The sequence below is a fragment of the Dioscorea cayenensis genome, chromosome 8 (genome assembly GCF_009730915.1).
Source record: "Dioscorea cayenensis subsp. rotundata cultivar TDr96_F1 chromosome 8, TDr96_F1_v2_PseudoChromosome.rev07_lg8_w22 25.fasta, whole genome shotgun sequence".
Taxonomy (NCBI): Eukaryota; Viridiplantae; Streptophyta; class Magnoliopsida; order Dioscoreales; family Dioscoreaceae; genus Dioscorea; species Dioscorea cayenensis.
In genome coordinates, this window is record NC_052478.1 from 5652831 (window position 1) to 5675692 (window position 22862).

Sequence of the window (22862 nt, forward strand, 5' to 3'; positions counted from 1 at the left end):
CTTTTGCATATATATTTTTTTAATCCAAAGAGGTTGTTACATTTAGAAATTCTGTGATAACTCTTACATATGTGACAGCTTGTTAAGTTTGGTATTATATCTTCTTTCTGTTTTTTATGTCTTGTTTTCTAACATAAAATATAGTTTTTTTTTTTTTGTTAGTTTTATTCATAACTCCTTGACCTTTAACTCATTTAAAATTGTGTCCACACTTATGATTAGACTCAAATTATATTGGGTTATTAGAAAATTGGAGTGATTTTATAACACAAGAGTGACAAAACGGTTATTGGATTACTTGGAGATAAATAGTAATATTTCAAGGTTAAATAGATAATTAAATTTAATTATCTCTTGGCAACACCTAATAATTATATTCACACAATCAAAAAAGTTGAAATTATCTATTCACTGCTCTACAAACAAAATATTCTCTTAGACACAAGATTCTCAATTTTATATAAATAATTACAGATTTTTAAAACCATTAACAAACTATCAAATCAATACATATGTACCCAAATACTAGTCATTAGCCAAAAAAAAAAAACACAAAAAATAACAACAGTATTACTTGTGAAAATTTTATTAATTATACACAAGACTATTCTCACAAATTTTCCCTGAAAAAAATAAACCAGGGTCTTATGTGCAAAAAACTCCCTCACTAATCCACACACACCTTAATATATATATATAATAATAATAATAATAAATATATAGTAATTAACCAGAAAACCCCTCGTTTTCCCATATAATTAAATTTATCTCCCTCCCTTCCCGGACCCATAAACCTGCTTACAAACCCACTTAGGCTTCTGCTCCGGCGAGCAAAGCCCCACAGTCTTCGGACAACTCTCCAAACAATTATCTCCAAAGCTCCCCGTCAACTCCTCGCCGGCGCCGGCGAGGAAACCCTCCGGCACCCTCCCATTCAAGTAGTTACCATCCAAGAACAACCTCTTGAACGGCACTCCCTTCTTCTTCTCATAATACTCTCTGGGAATCCCACCTCTCAACTTGTTATACCTCACCGACATCGCCGCCATCGCCGGAAACCCTGCCAACCCCACCGGCAACTCACCTGAGAGCTTATTATAACTCAAGTCCAACGCCACCAACCCTTGCCCGCCGGCAACGGCGCTGCCACCCTGAAAGTTCAGTGCAGTGAAGCTGTTGTTAGATAAGTTGACTTGCTGTAATGAAGGGAGAAAGAGAAACCATCCTCCAAGAACGCCATTGAAGTTGTTAGAGCTGAGCTCGGCGACCTGAAGCTTGGAAAGAGGGTGGAAAGTGGAGGTTGTGATGGAGCCGGATAAGGAGTTAGATTTGACAGCGAGTGTGATGAGGTTGGGAGGAAGAGAAGGAGGGAGAGGACCGGAGAAGTGGTTGAAACTGAGGTCAAGAGTGGAGAGAAAAGAGAGGGAGGAAAGAGATGGAGGAATGGAGCCGGAAAAGGAGTTGTGAGAAAGGTCAAGAGTTGATAAAGAGGAAAAGGAGGAGAAGAAGGAGGAAGGGATAGGACCTGAGAAGGAGTTGTGGGAAAGGTCAAGAGTGGAAAGAGAAGGAAGGGATGGGAGAGAAGAAGGGAGGGGACCTTGAAAGGAGTTGGAAGAGAGGGAGAGGAAGGAGAGGGAGGGAAGGGAGAGAAGGGAAAGAGGGAAAGAGGAAGAGGAGTAGCCGGCAGGGTCAAGAGAGATGGAGATGATGTGGGAGAAGGAGGAGGAAGAGGAGGAGGAGGAGCAGGAGAGTGCGCAGAGGAAGTGGGAAGGGGTGGAAGGATGACAAGGGTCGGAGGAGAAGTTCCAGGAAGAGAGGCAGGAGAAGGAGGGGATGGAGGATGGGTGGATGGAAGAGAGGAAGGAGGAGAGAGCTTTGATGTCAGAAGGGGAAGTGGTGGTGGTGGAGATGGAGAAGGGGAGAAGGAGGAGGAGAAGGAGAAGGAGAAGGAGAAGGGACATGGTTGTGTTTTTTGGGTTTGGAGGAGAGGAAGTGTCGGTGTTTGGGTTTATTGACAGGGGTTGGCGAGGTTATAGGGTGGAGGTTTATTATTATTATTATTATTATTATTATTTAAATTTTTTTGGTTGATGAAAGCGAGATAAACGCTATATACATAAGGGGACATGCACATGAACTGGGAATTAATCATCTAACTTACCCTCGGTCAATTAGAAATGAGAAGTTTGGGTTGTAAACTAGCACTTAAACTAGTGATCTGTTATCATTATTGATTCCAATCAGTTTTAAACTCAAGACTTTTTGAATGCCAAGCCTTCATTTTTTGAGATAAGGCCAAGTACTATTAAACTACAAGTCATTTGATTATTATTATTAATTAATTATTTTGGTTGATGTGGATTTGAATTTATATTAAAAAATAAAATTACCAATAACTTTATAATCTATTGACATTGGGGGTCCATGGCTTTTGGGTGACGGGGGATATGTACACCGTTGTTGAGTTTTTTTATAGACCAGGAGGTTTATTGTTTAGTGGCCATGTGAAGCAATATGACTTGTCCATTTTGTAAAAAAATAAAATAATAAAATAAAAGTTATTTGTTATTTATGTTGTTAAACAAGAAGAGACTTAGCATGATGATTTGCATCCATTTATTTTGGTATTGAACCGGCAAGTCCTTGATTTGTTAATCAATGTGTAATACATTTTATGTAGATAAGCATAAGTGATAATTAAAATATTTTAGTTAATTTATTTGAATAATTATAAAATTTCTCTATATGTGTGTGGATGTATGGGTTGCCGATATTTCGAAAGGACTAAAATGTGAAATAGATCTAGATACTTGTGGTGGAAGTAAGAGAGACAGTTTAATGGTGAGACTAGCAAATGTCTCCTGTGACAATAATAAAATAAATATGGACAAATAATTCAGCTACACTTGCATGAACTTGCATTTATGCATAAACACAATGCTATGTTTTTCTACAATCTTTTGCCAAATGTTCACATTTGGTTTGACGTTAGTTTCATGAATAGACAACTCTATATTTTGGTTCAATTGTTCATATTTGGATTCACAATTAATGAGCGTGGCAGAGGTTATAGTAATATAGTTAAAAGAATTACTTTTTTTTTGTGTAAAAAATTTATCAATTGACTTTTCAAATCATCATAATACTCTCCTATTTACTTCTCTTGGTATACATGATTTGGAAAGTTTCATATATTTGTTTGGTGAAATAATAATACAAGGAAAAAAAAAATCTATATATCTTTTTTAAAATTGTAAATTGATCCATAAAAAAAATTTTTGTTGGGACATGCACTTTAAATAGTTAGAATTTTTTTTCATAATAATATATATTATTTGTAGTTATTAAAAAAAAATTAGGTTTCTAATTTTCTAACATAAATTTTGAAATCAATTATTAACTAACCAAATTTACTTGCCAAATAACATTCATGATAACAACTTTTTGGTTTATTGACATCATATTCCTGTGTAGAAAGTTCATATCCTTTACCAATAAAATAAGTTTGAACCTTAACTCACAGTGTCACACAGATCAAAACATAAGAGTGTGATAATAATTTCATATCTATACACCCCTAACGTGACTTGTTTATTTTATATAAAAAAACATATATATTTACTTTCATTCAAAAAAACCATGAACATTAAGGTAACGGAAAAAAGGTTAATTATTATTATTATTATTGAAATTGAATTATATAAAAATAAACTAATAATTTTACCTCTCATTGAAATCATAGAATATATGAGGAAAATTTATTGAGTTCCTAAGTTTGGCAATGTTTTTCATATGCTCGGATTCATCTGTTTGGATTGGTATCAAGAGTGCATGCCTTTTTTCCTTTTTTTGTGAATCAAACTTTTTTTGGCGCTCACCACCATCGTCTAGCTCTAATCATTAATGAGTTGAACTCATGACATTAAGAACAATGCATATGGAATATTGGTTGTGTAAATATATACAATAAGTTCCATATTTATTTAAATAAGTATTGGGCATATATATTAAGAAAAAAACATCATCTTGGCATCACAAGATGAAACTCTTGACCAATATATATATATATATATATATATATATATATATTTGTGTATATACATATTTTTTTTTTGAGGTAATATACATAATTTTTATTAATCACTTTTATCGTAGAAAGATAATAACTCTTTTATAACTCCCTTTCCTAATAGTTGAAACAGGTGGGTTACCTATTTTATTTTATTTTTTAAATTTATTATGCAAATTTAATTAACAACTTATGGTAAAATGCCATCTCAAATTATATTAGTGATAAAAGTTAATTTTTACCCTCTTCTAAATACACTTATTTGTAGAGATTTAGTAGATGATTATTTTAATGCTTAACTGAAGGGAAAATTTGGTGAAAATATCAAAGTTTAAATTAACTATATTCTTCAGAAAATGGGCTAACGGAAAATATAAATCGGAATACATGTATAGAATTATGAAGGAGAGAGATGAAAAATACTATAAATAATATTAATGTAAATAAAAGAGTTTATAAACTAAATTACAAGTTTTATACCTATATATTTCAATTAAAAACAAAACAACCTCATTTCTATTTCATTCTCTATTTACACTGACATGACATATCTCTATTTTATTTCATTATAACTTGATTTTTTTTAAATTTCCTAATTTATCTTTTTAATTAGTTAATTAATTAATAATTTAATCCTATCAACTTACTTGGACCTTTGTTAAAAACTTGTTTCAATCTAAATAAAAGAAAATAAAATTACAATTAAAATATAGCTTAAAAGATATGAAGCAATATATCACTCATATTTTTTTTCTTTCTATAAATATGGAAGCCACATGTTAAGGGGCATGTGTAAATCTTCTAAGTATACAATGTGTCCTCACCACAAGCTATAATGCGATAGGTTTGTGTTTTATTTATTTAAATTTAAATTTAAATTTTTTATTTTTAAAAAAATCAACTTATTTCAGTTTTTTCTTGTGAAAACCCAAAACCACTCCTTAAAAAAAAAAATAATAATAAATGAAAATAAAAATAAAAATAAAAATAAAAATAAAAATTGTATGGTGGTAATGATCAAGTACCAAGATATTAATATGGTGGTCGTTGATAGTGTTGGTGGCACCACCGAAAGAAAGATAAACATGATTGAATATAGATATGGGTTAGGTTTAGTGGAGCCAAAGCTCTCATTTGACTTAAAATTGAAGTTTCCTTCCATGATTAGTTAGTTTATCTCTAACTAATCCTTTGTTCTTTTGTCACACTTTTATTTATTAGTCTCCTCCCAGATCCAATCAGTCTCTTTCTCTGAATTATTGCACATTCATTGTGAAGTTAAGATATAATATGTACCTTCCTTTTTTTTATTTCAAAATTATATATAAAAAAAAATTCTAGAACATCTGTCGGAATGGAATAATAGTAATAATAATAAAATAATAATAATAATAATAATCAAAACTTTCATGTTTTTTTTCCCATTTTTTTATGCTACATCTCTTAGCTTAGTAGAGTTGAAAAAAAGCAAGGATAATTTTTAAAAAAATTACTTTTTACTATATTAAAAAATAAAAATAGTAAGAAAAGGATTGGATTGTTTAAACACATGCTTTTGAATTTAAATTTTTGTTTATATAAAAAACACTCTTGCGAGAGACCTGCTTTTTTATAGGGCTTCCAACATGATACTCCAGACTAATTTAAAACCTGTAACTTTTAAAAAATCAATGAGCCAAACACCAAAATAAATTACATAAACATATTTTATAAAATAGTACTGACATTAACACTATTTCTAAAATAAATTCCATAAACATAATTTATAAAACCTATACATAACCATGTATATATATTTATAAATTTCTTATATGTATTAGTAATATAGTTTTTTTAGAATTAAGTACTCGCAGTAAGAGTTTTTTTTTTTGTCACTCTCCGAATCTAAGTACAATTAAAGTCTAGTCCAAAAATAAGGTCCAGGTATTCTAGATCCAAAACTATGAATCCAATTACAAATTGGGCCTTCATTCATAGTCCCATATTGCAAACTCCTACATTTTGCACAAATTGGACCCGGGAAAACGGCCCATCTCATAGTTTTAAATGGGCTCATAGTTTAGCCCAAGCCATTGTTCATTAACGTAGCCCAATTCAATATAAAACGAGCTTTGAAGCTAAACTCGTTTAGATCCAACTCTGTCCTTATAACCCTCCGCTTTGCCATTGCTCGCCGTCTCCTCTACGGCGTAGTCCTCGCCGGCGGCCATCGTTCCGGTCTCTCCCTTCTCCGATCTCTTCCGACGTACTCCCCCGCCGGCGGCTGTCATTGGCTCATCCTCCCTTCAGCTCTGTAACTGATTCGATCACAGCAAGGTATATAGATAGTGATCGCTTATGGTTTCATCTAGCGTGCGGTTTTCTCAAATAGCTTTGCTACTCTCATGAATTTCTTAATGATTTTTTGATCGAACTATCTCTGTGATAGAATGTAAGTTGGGGTTTGGATTTGTTGATGTTTCATTGATTTGAATTTTTGGTTAATTTGAATTATAATTTTGAAGGTTTCTAGTGTATAGTAATATAAGAAGCATCTCATCCAACTTCAAACAATCAATGCTATCAATGCTATCAATGGTGATGTAGATAATTTCAGAAGAATTAGTTGAACTGTGGAGCTATATATTGTTAATAGATAGATTTTGTTTTCATGCTATGATGATGTTTAGTTATTATGAGATAGTGCGGACGGTTGCTATGTTATTAAGCCATTAATCTCCAACACATTATTTGTGAAATTATTATTTTAGTTGTGGTAGAATTATCTGGAAATTGCCAAAGCTCATGGCAATTAGGCATATTATTTTATTTCTTTCATTCATTTTTGCACGAATGAAATTTTCTTGTTCAGCACGTTGATCACCACGTTTGCCATGTCCCAAAACTGTGCATCAATGTAGCATCATAATAAATTTTAATAACCAATGATGGGAAGTAAGACACATTTTATTGCTCATGTGAATTTGATTTGCTTAGTTCAAACTTGAAACCTTGAAAGACATGATTCCCTTCAAAGAATATGTTTGCTTTATTTATACGGTCTCTTTATTGTCTTGTTTAAGCCAAGATATAATGTTACTCTAGGCTCTTTTTTGTTTCTAATATAGAGCAGTTTTTAAGATCTCCATAAACCTTTAATGCATTTCCTTTTCCTTGAAGATACTGAGGTATATCTTTGCAAAATTTCTCAATATCCACATATTTTGTCACTGCTGAAAAGTTGTTCTGTGATGGGACTGACGGGTTTGAGGTAGACCCTTCTCTCAGCTGTTTCATTCTCCTACTTTTTCAATTGCAGCCTATTTTTATTTGATGTATGTGTTAACCATTCCTCACTGATATCAAGCAGTTTAGCTTTCTCTTACCGCTTTAAAGACTTCTCTTATAGGGAAAAGAATTGGTTTATCGTACTCTTTTGGCATTGTTTTTGATTTCTAGAAGGATTGGGATCTAAGCAGTAAAGTGATTTTTGGTAATTAAGTTCCACGTCAGTGTTAGGCGTCAGCTGTATGAACGAAATTTACTACTGGCTCAATTAATCATGTGAAATAAGAGTTTATCCTAATCAAGCTAAGAAACTAATAAAAGGAAATTGGCTGGGGAGCGCTATGTCTGCCTTCTACTCGTGCTGACCTTGTATATATGAATTTGTTTACTAAGATGTAGGTGTCAACTATTGCTGGAGGTAGGCCATTAACTAATTTGCACATGATTGGCCATGAGAAACGCTTTTATACCATTGTTTCAGCATCTTGTCAATATTGTCTAGGGAGAAAATTAAAATCTAATACATCGTATCCATATGTGGTCCACTTTAACCAGATATCATGACATCACATGATAGTTTGATGTGGAGATCATTTACTGGTCTTGACAAAACATAGATTGAGATATGTGTGTTTGTCTCGTAATTTATTAACCCATCTTTGACAGCTGCATTTAACTTTTCTATCACTAAGCACTGATGCAATTTCTGCCATTCATGTATCAAAGCTTGAATGGTTTAATGAGTTTTAATATCAATCTTTTAGTTCAGAGGCGAAGGAGGATCTTACAAAATGTTCCTGATTTGTTATATTCATAAACCATTCAGTAGCTGCTCTGTAATTGGCTACTGTAGTCATGCTTTTAGTGCTAACAAACTTCAAGATGCTTGACTATGATTAGTCAGAATAACTCTCTCTATATGTCAATTATAACAATCTTTATGTTGAATGATGTTGTGATCTTCTTGTCCCCAGGGCTTGCTTGCTTAGTGGCAGTTATGGGTATCGATGGATGGTAGGAATTTTGAGGTTGACAAAGAATATGACAATCATGTTGTTTTGGAGGCCTTTTTCAATTCACCATTCTTGATTAGCAACTCATAGAAATAAATTTTCTAAATCAAATTAAACCATTTATGTACAACTATTTAATCTGATCTTTTGGGTATTCTAATCTTTATGGTAAGTCCTTGTGATCCTAGACCACATATATTGTGTGCTGAAAGGATAAAAAGCAGCCAACAGGGATAACATCTTCAGAATAAAATTTTATTCTTTGTTTTTGTAGTTGTTATTTGACACTTTTTTGTTGAAATTTGAAAACAATGAAATGCTGTACAATTTCTCTCCCAAATTGTATTTCAATTATATAATCTTAGCTGATTATTTTTGTAATGTTGTTCTAAGTGTAGCTATCCCACAACATTCCTCTCAGTTTAACACTTTGAATATGTTTAGCATTTGATATTTGCTTATATGAGTGTCTTGCTTATAGAAATTTGTTGAACTTTTACTTTCACTTTTTAGGCCTAGCTCTGGAAGAAAGGAAAAATCAAAAGGTTCTAAAAGCAAGCTTGAAAAGAAATGTCAGTTAATTGAAAGTGAGTCTTTATATGAAAGTTAAATTATTAAAGAAGAACACCTTATTATGAAGGTTCTTCATTTAGTGATCCTTTTAGCTGCTACTTATTTAATTAAATTCATTACACTTATTTTTCATGTAATTTCTGGAAGCTTTTCTATGGGCCACCTTTGATGGTGTCAGAAATGGACAGACTTGAATAATTGATCGATTGAATCTGAATCTTTGTTCTCATAACAGCTAACACTTATAGTTAATGAAATGCTGAATAGATAATGCCACACTATTCTGCTCTTTGTTTTCAATTAAAAAGGTTAGCTTGGTGCCACTGTTCTATTTATGCTTGAGTAACAACATTAAGTTCAAGCTTGACAAAATGTTTGAAAAAAAATCCATGGAGCTCATTCCTGCATTCTTTGGTCTATCTAGCAACCATTCCTTGCCTGAGAAAAAAAAAGCCAATTCACTATCTTGTACTTTTGCATCATTAAAATAGGTTACACTCATGCTTTTCCTTGTGATAAGGACTACTAGATTATTCATACATGTGCACTTTATTGGCTACTATATTTCTTGGCCAGAGGGTGATCCTGCATTTGTTCTTTTATTTCTAGTGTACTTATGAATCTGATTTAATCTTTACCTTCAAAGTTCACTTTTGAGCTAGTTGCCTCTCATAGTTCCTTCTAGAACCTGTTGCAGTGAAATATTATTTCCAACCTCAAGCATACTTTATTGAATGAACTTTTCTAGACCAAAACATTGTTGATCTTGGATAAATCATTTAGATAGCTGTGAAGAAAAACTGTGATTAAATTAAAAAAAAAAGGAAAAATAATAGACTTCTTAGTCCTTCATCAAAATCTTAGTTATGCAACTTTTGTGTAATGATTCATGACAAGAAAAATGGGAATCTCTACATGAATTATACTGGAATCTAATGACTAATTTTGATAGTTGAGCAACACCTGTAACTCCAATTGTGTGAAAATATTTTCTGAATAAGTGGAATGTTCTACTCTTTATTTGATGTGATTTATGATGCACTTTTCTATTACTTCCACCATAGTGAGTGTCCAGTTTTGCTTTGATACACTTTATAGTCCATCATCTCTCCTCCAAAATTGATTTTATGACTTTCTGGTTTGACTCACAGAGCTTAAAGATTCTGCTGTTTCACTAAGTGTGAAGAAGTCCATTGGCAAGGTGCTATTTTTCTCTTTATGCATGATATTTCTAGCAGTTATATTGTGCTTTGAAATTGTTTGACACCTCAAGGATTAGTGCCAGCACGCCATTTATATGTTCTACTTCATGCTTGAATTCTGCAAAACTATTCATTAATCTATATTTCCATACTTTTTTCTCTGACTGCTTTCTCTATGTTTTTTGAAACAATATTGCTTTATGATCTGATTTTTGCTGGTTCAGCTCAATCCTGTTCAAGATTATCATTTCAATTAAATAAATCAGAAGATTAGCCACACCTTTACTTTTTTATACACATGATATGATTTTTGGTTTGTGATGCCAGCATGATGCAATCTCGAACTTGTTTTTATGCTCTCTGCGCATCCAGACTGTTTTGCAATATTTTACCTTTTGTACTTCAACATGAAGTCGTCTTTAATCAAATTTGCATGTAATACTATCACAAGTTTTACATAATTTTTAAAGGCATATTGCAAATTACTTCATGTTACAACGATTTCTGTGCACCATGTTCAATTTCTATCCTCATAGCACAAGTATTAAAATCCTGTCATTTTCAGCATAAGTCATTTCAGAACTTTCCACTTGGTTGTGCATTTCAATTTACATTCTAACCAATCACTTTTTTACTATTTTAGAAGACAAAACCAAGAAGCCGACAAAAAAAGTTGAAGGCATATGATCTCTCAAGCCTTTCAGAGTTCCTTCCAGACTTGGATGCATCCAAGAAACAAATTAAGGAAACTAATTTAAAGCTGAACAGCAAGTCTAGACTAAAGCTAGTGTAAGTCTCTTGGAGATTCAGGTATATCATGCTGCCATGTTTTTACACAAACAAGTAATTCATCTGCATCTTTGTTTAATTAGGCAAAGGGAAAGTGCGCAACTTAAAGCTGTTCTCAACCATCCAACTTTCCAGATTGATCCGATCTCTGCCATTCACCAGCATCTGGAGAGAACCCAACCTCCGGTTGACCAAGAAAAACTTGCAGGGAAAACAAAGAAGGCGAATAAAAAGAGTGCAAAGAAAAAATCAGCACGAAGTCAAGCTATGGATATCTAACTGTTTAATCCCTTGACAGTTATGGGCAATGTTTTCCAGTGATCTGGTCAGCAATCCAGTTTTTCCATCTGGAATGCAACTCAATAATGACTGTTGTTTTTGTGAAACATGAGCTTCAATATGGTTTTATGTTCTCCAAGTCCGTGTTTTCTGTTATGTTTATCAGTTTTCTACAGAGAAGTTCATTGTTCTTGCATTCTTTATATCATTAGGATGTTTTTTTTGTTTTTTGACAGAGTTTATCAGGAGGAATGTGTTTAGATTGCGTTATATCATATAACATTAATGTACTTACTGGATTGTATCCGATATAAGAAATATGTAATTTTTATAAATTATTTCAGGTTATATATTTTTAATAATGCATTTTATTATCAAACCAGTCATTTCCAGTAGTCTTTAGCTAAATGTAATCAAGTACTTATAAATGTCCTAAGTCTTTTATATATATATATATATTTTGTTTTTTTACGAATTATATATATCAGATTGTGCACACAAGTGGGAATTAATCGTTCAACTTGTGTATTCTTGGTCGGAAACAAAAAGTTTGTGCTGCAAGTCGGCATTTACAATCGTGGTTACCATTATAGCGTTCAACTAGATTTTTTTTTTTAATGTTTTTACTCCCATTTTTACAATAAAATTTGCTAAGAAGCCTTTTTGTTAGTTTTTTGTATTTTGGAAATTGCCAAAAACACCTTGTAAGTTTCGTAATATCGCAAAAAACACCCGTTAGTTTTCAGACTCCTCAAAAACCCCTTCCTTTGAATACAATGATTTTTTTAAACCCCCAAACATCTAATAGTGATTGATAGAGTTAATTTGGAATTTTTTTGGACTGAAATTGTCCCTCATGCGTGGGAGTTATGGCAAGTGTGACGTGGGTTTGACTATAATGCCCTTGAGTACAATGAGTTTCTATTTGAAAACGAAGCTTTCTATTTAAAAATATGAGGTATGAGGTTCCGTTTAAAAAAATGAGTTTCGCTTTAAAAAAATGAGTTTTCTATTTAAAAAAATGAGTTTTTGTTTAAAAAAATTGAGTTTTCGCTTTAAGAAATGAGTTTTTCGCTTAAGAAAAGAGGTTTCGCTTTAAAAAAATGAGGTCTCTGTTTAAGAAATGAGTTTTCTATTTAAGAAATGAGGGTTTTGTTTAAAAAAATGAGGTCTCTGTTTAAGAAATGAGTTTTTTTGCGAGTATTTATCACCCCAAAAATCTCTTTATCATAGCTTGATCCGGGCCAATGAGACAAAGCATGCGCTCACAATCACGACCACGCTGCATGAAAAAAATGGGATTTCATGTTCGAGAAAAAAGGTGCAACCTTTCGATGCCTCTCGCCGACGACGAGGAGCATGCGGTCTTCCCCGAGGTCAACGACGAAGAAGATGAAAGAGATGAGGTCGACGACGTGGGAAGACGATGAAGACGAAGACGAAGACGGGCGAGATCGAACCCCTCATCGGCGCCGCTTCCTCCCTCCGCTCCTCGCCACCGACTTAGGCACCATGGATCCAAACCCCTGAATGATCCCTAACCCTAACCCTATCTGCTATCCATGTTGCGGTCTCCGCAATCGAGAATGGTTCCGCTCAGTTCACTTTCGCTCTTATCCGACGCGTCGCCACCGAAGACCTCACCACTCCGATCGCCGAGGAACGTCGCTAACCGGATCGCCAACGCCGATAAAGATTTTCTCCTTTAAGACCCCACACGAGCAAAGCCACCTTCGAGATCGCCGCCGGATCCGGAGCTCAAGACTCAGCCGTCACACGAGATCGACGACGACGAGATACTCAATGTCCCCTACTCAACGAGGTCTCTGCTTTAAAAAAATAAGCTCTCTGCTTAAGAAATGAGTTCTCTGCTTAAGAAATGAGTTCTCTGCTTATATGCTTGTTTGTCTTTGTTTAACTATCGATGTTTCGCTTTAATATATTGCGCTTACGCTTAAAAAAGTGCTTAAATATCGTTGTTTCTATTTAAATATGTACGAGTGCAACCTTTCGATGCCTTCGCTCGATGACGAGGAGCATGCGGTCTTCCCCGAGGCTCGACTGACGAAGAAGATGAAAGAGATGAGGTCGACGACTGTGGAAGACGATGAAGATGAAGACGTAAGACGCGCGAGATCGAACCCCTCACTCGGCACCGCTTCCTCCCTCCGCTCCTCGCCACCGACTTAGGCACCATGGATCCAAACCCCTGAATGATCCCTAACCCTAACCCTATTGCTATCCATGTTGCAGGGTCTCCGCAATCGAGAATGGTTCCGCTCAAGTTCACTCGCCTTATCCGACGCCGCCATCAAGACCTCACCACTCCGACCGCGAGGAACGCCGCCAACCGGATCGCCAACGCCAATAAAGATTTCTCCTTTAAGACCCCACACGAGCATGCCACCTTCGAGATCGCCGCCGATCCGGAGCTCGAAAGACTCAAGCTGCTCACGCCGAGATCGACGACGACGAGATACTCAACGTCCCTACTCAACGAGGTTTCGCTTTAAAAAAACTGAGGTCTTTGTTTAAAAAAATAAGCTCTCTGCTTAAGAAATGAGTTCTCTGCTTATATGCTTGTTTGTCTTTTGTTTAACTATCGATGTTTCGCTTTAATATATTGCGCTTTACGCTTTAAAAAAAGTGCTTAAATATCGCTGTTTCTATTTAAATATGCATGACAGTGGCCAAGATTAATTGGTTTTATATCCGGGATTAATTTATCATGTAAATATTTGTTTTTTTCTGCTTTAAATATTAATGTTTTTTTGTTTAAAAAAATGAGTTTTATGTTTAACAAAAATGAGGTTTCGTTTAAGAAATGAGTTTTCTGTTTAAGAAATGAGGTTTCTGCTTAAGAAATGAACTCTCTGCTTAAGAAATGAGTTCATGCTTTAAAAAAACGAAATACTCTGCTTTAAGAAATGAGTACATGCAAAAAGGAATGCAAAAAGAATGAAAAAAATGTATGCAAAAGGTTTAAGGGAACGATGATGGAATTTCATAACGCAGGGGGTAAAAAGGAAGTGAAACAATAAAGGAAGGGTTGTCTGAGGTATGCAAAACTCACAGGGGCTGTTTGGGAAGTTTTGAAATTAGCGAGGGGTAAACAGTAATTTTCCCATATTTATAATATCCCACATATCATGAAATCAATCTTTATCTATAAAAGCAAAAAAATAAATAATAATAAAATAATAAAAAAAAATTTAAATTTTTTTTTCTCTTCCCAAACTAGATCTTCTAGTTTCTCCGAGAAGTCATTAACACCAGCAATCACATGTGGGCACGAATCTCAAAGATATAAGCACACATTTAAACCCAATAAGCCCTGATTTCCGATATAAGGTCAGTCATCAATGGAGGTTTCCACCGTCGTCTCCCGTCCCTTCAAGCCCGGCCTCCGCCTTAGGACCTCACCGGCGTCCTCTTGCCTTCGCCGCTGCCAGGGCCAGAGCCTCATCTTCGCCCCTCTCAGGAGTGAAAGTAGGCGCTACTTTCCCTTCGTCCCAAGGGCCGCATCAGGGGCGCTTGACCAGGGCCCTGGTCGAGGCTCCGGCGGTGGGGGCAGGGCACGGAAAGCCTACAAGCAGTCGCAGTCGCAGGCGCAGCCGAATTTTCCAGCGCTGCCTGTGAAGGAGATTGCTTCTGTTGCGGCGCCTGCAGGAGCGTTTCTTGCCATCACCTTTGGTATGCGCCTCCGCTTCTCTTACTAATTTTCTTCTTGGATGATTTAATATTTGTTTGATACTTGTCAGAAATCTTGCATTTTTTAGAAGTACATTGTATGATCTGAGCTTGAAGATGATGTTATTGCAGAAAAGTTTTCTAAGATTTATGCACTTTTTATTTTTTTTTAAATGAGGAAACCTACTTGTGTTTTAAATGCTGAAATAAAAGAGAAAATTTGTCGCTTCCCTTCAGGCTGTGCCTCTCATGGTTGATTAAATATCAGTCCCTTTTTTATTTGATTGTTATTAGAGGATCAAGGATGATTATCTCTGTGATGGTTCATGTGCCTTATTCATTTTGGGCCTTATTTCGGCTTGACATATGGTAGAGGGTTTAGGTCAAGAAGTTTGAATTTAGTTTTTTCTACTTATCATGAATCTGCTATAGTGTATATTCTTATTTAATGCGTTTATCACTGCTTTTAGTTGCCATACGCCAGAGCTGAATGAATACAGATCTGATTATTCATTTCATTGGCTTTTTCAAAGTTCTTTTGTTCCTAGGTGCCAGAACCAATGAATCCATGTTAGTTTCATTTCTTTTTTTTCCTCTTCGGCCTTCTGTAATGATCCTATGTTCCACGTGATCATATTTGGGAATGGGCAATGAATTTTATGGAATTTGCGAACATATTTTATTCTATAAGATTATCAAGATTGATAGCATATTGGCATGATTATTTTCAGCCTTCCATAAAATTCTTGTACCTTTGATGCTTTTAGACCAAAAAAAAAAAATCATATATTTGCATTGGCAAGAGCTTCTAAGCAAACCCAAAAGTGGATAACACTATACATCCATGAAAAGTTAGATTACATCCTGATAGTACTAAAAAGTCTTTAGCTGTAATGTTTCACATTCATATTTAATTGACATTTGATTCCTATCATTCAGTTTGTAATTTTTTTTCTCTCTATTTTTGGATAGGGATCTCATAATTCATCCATTGTATGAAGTAAGAGATAATTTTTGAATGTTGTTGACATTTTACTCAAGAGGTTCAACCCAATATTTGAATGCATGATGTGCAGAGGCCAACGTTTTGAATGCATCAACTTTCTTATATTGAATATAGAACATGGACTGGTCTATCAGCACTGTAAATTGTTAAGTAACTGGAAAATTGTTTCAGTGGAAGTGCCACTCTTCTTCCATATGACACGAGAACTCTGCCATGATTTCTTCTGCCACTCACATGGCTCCTTGTATCCCTTTTATGACATCTTAATAAGCCATTGAATCTTTAAACATGAAATCTGCTGTATCATCCTAATTTATTTATTAATGTGTTTGGTTTGACTTAAAGTTAGAGCAAGTACCTCTTACTGAACTTCTACAGGCTAGTTGCCAATTGGTTCCTTATTATGACAATTGACAAGTGATGATATGGTCAACCTGCTAATTTGTTTCTTCAGCTGACAGTCTTATGGAAGGTGGTTGAAAAAGTGCTTGTGCCAAAGCCAAAAGGGGTGAGTCTTACAGAGAATCAATCTTCCTCACCAGGACTAAAATGGTCCTTTGCCCCTGGTACAAATTTGCCCTCAGGTATTAGTTTCAACATTGGAAGAGAATCCAGACAAAAGCTGAATGAATTCGCAAAAGAACTTAGGTCATTCAGAAGTGTTGATATGTCAGGTGAGCTTGCAACTTTTTTCTAGATAAGTATTTTAATTGTTAAATTGTCAGTGTCAATTGAATATTGTTGGTAGATAAAAATGACCAAATTATGAATTTGGTTCCTGTAATATGTACAGCTAGGCTATACTTCTATGTAGTTCTATAAATGTAATGTATTCTCTAATCAGTGATTTGGAAGTGAATTTGAATTTAAACCAAGTGCATCATTTTGATAGGTCGTAACTTTGGCGATGAGGGGTTATTCTTTCTTGCTGAAAGCTTAGGTTTCAATCAGGTGAATTGTTTTCCTCATTTCTGTGATTTTATTCTTATGGATATCATGAATATTTTTATGTTTTGTGTGTTAATGCTATGATGATGATGGAAACATTTTTAAGTTGTTTATTGGTGTTGATGAAATTATGGTCTTTCTTACTGCATATTTCAGACTGCAGAAGAAGTGGATTTTTCTGGCAATGGGATAACAGCAACTGGACTAAAGGCGTTCGATGGTGTTCTTCAAGTAAACACTGTATTGAAAACTCTCAACCTTTCCGGAAATGCTATCGGTGATGAAGGTGTTAAGGTTAGCTGTTAGTACAAGTTTATATTGCATACTTTGAAGTTTGGATTGCTAATTTCATGTGTGAGATGTGATGTGATGCGCTGCTGAAAGGGTGGTTGGGATAAAACATGATTAACAATTCTGTAAACAATTCGTCAGTTATTAGTCTATATCAATCTCTCATGTAAGTCCTAGGCGAGTAAACAAAGTTGTGAAATTTCCATACTGCCCTTGCTAAGAATAAGACTGGTAGGGGCTTCTCTTGAAGGAGGAGAACCAAAGCAAAGGGGGAAGGGACATGACTTTTGGTGCTCCTATCAAAGGAGGGAAACAATCCAGGAGTGACTTTTTTTAAAGGAGATGGAGGTGGAAGAGAGCGAAGGGAAATTACTTTCTAAGGCTAGAAGGGAAATTACTTTCTAAGGCTAGAAGGGAAACAGGAGGGATTTTTTCTAAAGGAGAGGGAGGAGGAAGAGAGTGAAGGGAGAAGGGAAAGGATTTCTAGGGCTCCTATCAACAATATTTTATTTTCAATTATAAGGCCATTTTTGGAAAACAAATTCAAACCAGCTGTGTTATATTCCTTGTCTCCCAGCAATCTTGTTTACTTAGGGAGGTATCATGAGTGAAGATTTTAGGGAGTAGTATACAACGATGATGAAATCTTGGAGTTTTATGTGAAAACATATGGTTTTGGGGTAGTATAAGTAAAAAACTCTAAATTCTTAAAGATATGCTCTTGGCATAAGGTTTATGAAATTATTTGTGTAGAGGCTAGGTGTTGCACAACCGCAAGCATACGGTTTTGCCAAGTAGTAATTAAGATATCGATCCCACGAAGACCAAGTGTGATTACTAATTTATTTGCAACAGTAGGCTATCTAGGCAATTAAAAGATGCAAAGATGGGAGAATCAAAACAACAAAGCAACAAAAATTGCACAATTGGGGAATGCAGAGATGCAAGGGTGTGGACTGTAAGTCAGATTTAAGTAAACCTAGGTTTGGGAACTCACCACAAAGAGTAATGAAAGATGTGTTCGGATCTTTACTTGATTTGGGTAGATCATTTGAAGGGTAATAATCTTTAATTACTTATCACTCTCTTCCAAGAGAGAACAAGTTGATTTTGATTAAGCCAACCTCTACTTTCGTGGTAGATGAACTCCTTCAAAACCCTATTGAGCTCCATGATTAAACAATAAACCCTCAAGAAATACTCTTCAGTAATTTCATGATTGACTTACGAATTTCCAAGATCTAGAATAACCTTTCAGTTATTTTTGATCCTTTTGATAAAGCAAGCAAGTGCTTTCAACCTCCAAGTTATGCAAACACAAATCATAAGCCAACCCAGAATAATCTACCATTAATAATAAAAGATCCATATAAAAGAAACAACCACATCATTCATCACTACTTTTGGCTAATCCCAAACCTAGAGAGCACTTCCATGTCTTAATTACAAAAGAAAGCAGGAAAGATAAAAGCTATGCAAGAACATAACACAACAAGGCTTGGAAAACCTCCTATGTTGTCCACAAAGACTTGATCTTCAGATTTCCAGCCTTCTTCTATTTTTTCCTCCCCTTTTTGAGCCTTTAGAACCTCCTTTGTTTCTTCTCCAGCCGCCACCCTTCTGCCCTGTTTTTTTCCCCTTGAAAACCTTTCTTTTGATGCCTTTTATACTCGGTGTTAGGAGCTGGGTCCCAATTACTTTTATAGACCACAGGTGGGTTGTGTATCTTGGAAAAGCTGACCCACCTGTTAAGTCTGTCATTTTTCTCTTTGCCTTTGGAATACCCTCAGTTTATTAGAGTTTTGGGTCATCTCCAGCCTCCTATATGTAAAATAACTAAAGGAAGTAGTTTGTACAAAAAGGAAGAAAAATTCATTACAAACGTTAAGAAAATACATAATTAACAAAGGGTCAACAACTAAATGCGTGATGATAATTATGCAGTTTTTATTTACAACACTAGGCTCATAGGGGCATGTGTTGTTACTGACATGGTTAAAATATAAGAGTAAGAATCCCTGAAAGCTTTAGTTTGAGTAGACTTTGGTATGGCTTTCTTTTCCTTGTAGACAAGCTTAGTTTGTTGACTGGCTCCACATGAAATGAAGAGCTGTGATGATCCTTTTTTGTCTCTCCCTCTTCAAACTCTTTTTCTGATTTGTTTTGGTATGGCTTTAGTTTGGTCAGTGAAGCACCACTTGTAAAAGTTATTGATGATTTGTTGTATATGGCTATGAGAAACTGGTTACGGTCCATGCAATTGCACCAGGTTTTGCAAAGTTAATGAGCGAAAAAGTTAATAATGATTTGTTATGTTTTGTATGAAACTTTAGTTTGGTCAATGAAGCACCACTTGCAAAAGTTAATGATGATTTGTTTTGGTATGGCTTTAGTTTAGTCCATGAAGCACCACTTGCAAAAGTTAATGATGATTTGTTTTGGTATGGCTTTAGTTTAGTCCATGAAGCACCACTTGCAAAAGTTAATGATGATTTGCTTTGGTATGGCTTTAGTTTGGTCAATGAAGCACCACTTGCAAAAGTTAATTGATCGCCAGTATTATGTGGACTCAACATTAGAAAATAAGAACTTGACAGATATCCCTACAATTTACTGATTTACTGATGTTAATGCCTTCCAAAAGATTGGTTTAGGGTTCTTTCTTAAAATACACTAGCAAACATTAATGTCTCATAAAGTTAGTATCAGATTTAAAGCTTTTAGGTTGTAATCGTGTTTTTGGTGATTGAGGTTATTTGATTTCTTAGATTGAAAATAATTAGCTTGGACGATGGAATTCCAGGTGAAGATGGGGGCAAAATTTCCCCCACAAACTTTTAAGAATGATAGAAAGTTAACTAATTTCATGCGGTTAACGGATTCCCGAGGCTAAGTTGTAGGAAGAGTAAAAAGTGCTAATTTCGTCAAATCAACGTTAAAGATAATTTGCAGAAGGTTGTTGAACATCTGAAGGTGACTAGGTGAAATTGCTCTCAAGTTTATAGATAAGGGATGAATCAGGGCGTGGGTTCTCGTTTTGCTTGCTTGGGCTTCTAATCATAGCACTCAGGTGTTTGACCACTTGATATCTCTTGAGTTCTGTTGAATTTAGCCTCATCTTTTGCATTTTCTAGAACTTTTATTTATGTGTCTCTAAATAAAGGTGTCTTATAAATCGTCCGTCCCTAATACTGTATTTCAGGAGTGTGGATGTAGAATTTTTGTTTTAACATGTATTACTTTTTATTTATTTATTTGTTTATTATTATTAATATTTTTAGATATCTACGATCAAGCTAGCAAACAAGCTAATGAGATCTCATGCTATGCCAGGTGTCTTTCGTGATATTTTGATCCGAAATCGCTGGGTGGCTCAAAAACTCCAGCTCGACAGTGCACTGGCTTTAGGGGATGGAGGCATGCGAGTACTTCTTTTGCTTGTTTCCTATCAATTTGAATCTTGGCACTCATAACCCTGATATTGTTCCTAACTTCATTGTTGGCAAATGGCACATATCTTTACCGGTGATCAGTTTTTATGCAGGGAGCAAAGGCTATTGCAGATATGCTAAAAAAGAATTCATCTCTACGTACCCTTGAACTTAACAATAACATGATTGAGTATACTGTATGCCATTCTTTTTGTTCCGCAGTTTTGAGAAGATTTTAGTCGTATAACCATACCAGATTGCAAACTCTCCCTGTACTTAATGTAAATGCTATTTTCTGATGAAGGGATTTGCTAGTCTGGCTGCAGCGCTGCTTGAGAATAAGACAATTCGTTCGATACATCTCAAGTTAATTCTCATGACCTTTTTATGCCACTTTTTGATACCTGCTTGCTTTCATTTTGGTACCATGCTTTCCTGGAGTCTGTTTAATCTACAATCCAGATATTAACACAGCTTCTGAACCATTTCCAGTGGCAACTACTGTGGCGCCCTTGGTGCAGCCAGTTTAGCTAAAGGGATTGAAGGCAACAAATCATTGCGGGTATCTTTCATCTTATTAATTTCTGCCGCTTCTCTTCCAATTAGTCAGACTCAGAAACAGCTTGTTGAAGGAATTCAGGAATATTTTGACAATCCAAAATATATCAAGCAACTATGCATGTTCTTGTTTGACAATCTAATATTTTCAAGAAACCTCGCATGTCAAAATCATGGAAAATCAAGAATGGCGCCCAAAAAAAAAGGGGGCAATTTGATGCCCTAAACATAATTCTCCATCATAATGTAAATCTATTCTGATAATTCTTATGTTAAAATCTGTGATATGATTTGTTTCTTTGTCTTATAATCAGGCATTACATGTTCCTGCGAGATGAATATCTTGTTGAATAAAGGTCCTTTTCATGGTGTCATTGACCTTTGAAATCAATTGAAATTTGTTTTGTTTTGTTTTTTATTTTTATTTTTTTTAAGATTTTGCGTATGATATCTTATGCAATAAGATAAATTGAAAATCTGGATTCAGTTTACTTTTATCCTATAAGAATGTTAGCCTGTGGAAGACACATTTAAGTTACCATACGAAATGGTTTTATGGTCAACAGTCATAAGGAAAAAAAAAAACTAGGTTACTGTCATGAGAAAGATGGTTCTTGTCCACTCAAATCTGTTTATTTTACATAGCTGAATAATGAAATTAACTTAGTTTCTGCTTGATTGCTGCCTTAAAGTAAACCAAGTTCTGTAAAACTTGTTTTATCTAAAACCATGCCTCTTGCAGTATGTAGTTTCTTTTATTGAATGTGCACTACTAGCTGCAAAATTATCTCTTCTTTTCTTTCTAGTAAAAGTTGTGTGTGCTTTTAAGGTGCTTGATCACATTGGGTGCAAAATTATATCAATGCTATCTAATCTACTTCAATATTATTGTAACTTCATTGTTACTGACTATTTTGCTCAACCTGACCACTGTATTGTAATCTTGAATTGGACCTTTGGTTTTATGGTCAACATGCACTTCGATGGAAATTATCCTATATCCTTTTTCTTTCTGAACCGCAACACACTGTCCTTTTCTCTCTTATGCTGTGTGGAATTTGTCACGGAGGTTGACCTGATTAATAAATGTCAGGTATGGGTTGACTCATTATATGACATGACCAATTTAGACTAGTCAATTAAAGTTGTTTCTGGTATTTCTGGTTAGTGATTCAGTCTATTGCACCAAGTTTACTAGGATTGCCCATTTGCCACTGTCTTTAATTGTTCAATCACTTGACAATCAACTCTATTGAACTATACTTGATTATTGAGCTTGGTTTGAACAATTCAACTCAAATTTTAGTAGTCTATAATATTAGAAAAATTTTAGTGGCCAAAAATTTGAAAATCTTATGCTTATTGAATATATAGTGCTTTGTACACTTCATCTCTTCTTGTAAATGTGAAGATGTGGCTGCATTATCATCCAATATTGGAATGTATTTGAATAGTAAATGACATTCATTAGAGCAGGTTTTGGTTGGTTGCCTTCTTCGTTTTTGTTCACAAATAAATTAGTTGTCTATCTTTTGCTGAAGATTTTTTTCCCCACTTTCAGGAACTTCATTTGCATGGCAATCTCATTGGGAATGAGGGTATAAGAGCATTGATGTCAGGTTTATCTGCCCATAAAGGTCCACAACATCATGTTTGTAAATGAGTCATCAAAATTTTCTGCCTCAGCTGTGTACCTTAACTTGTATGTGTTGTGTTCATATCTGCATTGCAGGGAAAATCACACTA

The 22862-nt window shown here is 34.8% G+C and overlaps 3 protein-coding genes across 3 annotated transcripts; 2 read left to right on the forward strand and 1 right to left on the reverse strand.

The window, feature by feature from the left end:
- Window positions 1-764: 764 nt before the first annotated feature.
- LOC120267196 (probably inactive leucine-rich repeat receptor-like protein kinase At3g28040) lies at window positions 765-6279 on the reverse strand. The gene is made up of 2 exons (XM_039274892.1): window positions 6222-6279; window positions 765-1873 (listed from the first exon to the last, which is right to left on the reverse strand). Exons 1-2 carry the CDS (start codon window positions 6277-6279, stop codon window positions 765-767), a joined length of 1167 nt encoding a protein of 388 aa, XP_039130826.1.
- LOC120266317 lies at window positions 6213-11530 on the forward strand. The gene is made up of 6 exons (XM_039273937.1): window positions 6213-6385; window positions 7229-7319; window positions 8863-8936; window positions 10074-10123; window positions 10768-10913; window positions 10997-11530. Exons 2-6 carry the CDS (start codon window positions 7300-7302, stop codon window positions 11190-11192), a joined length of 486 nt encoding a protein of 161 aa, XP_039129871.1. The 5' UTR covers window positions 6213-6385; window positions 7229-7299; the 3' UTR covers window positions 11193-11530.
- A 3001-nt stretch (window positions 11531-14531) lies between these two features.
- Window positions 14532-17197, forward strand: LOC120267587. The gene is made up of 4 exons (XM_039275266.1): window positions 14532-14885; window positions 16350-16562; window positions 16781-16839; window positions 16993-17197. Exons 1-4 carry the CDS (start codon window positions 14555-14557, stop codon window positions 17140-17142), a joined length of 753 nt encoding a protein of 250 aa, XP_039131200.1. The 5' UTR covers window positions 14532-14554; the 3' UTR covers window positions 17143-17197.
- The last annotated feature ends 5665 nt before the right edge of the window (window positions 17198-22862 follow it).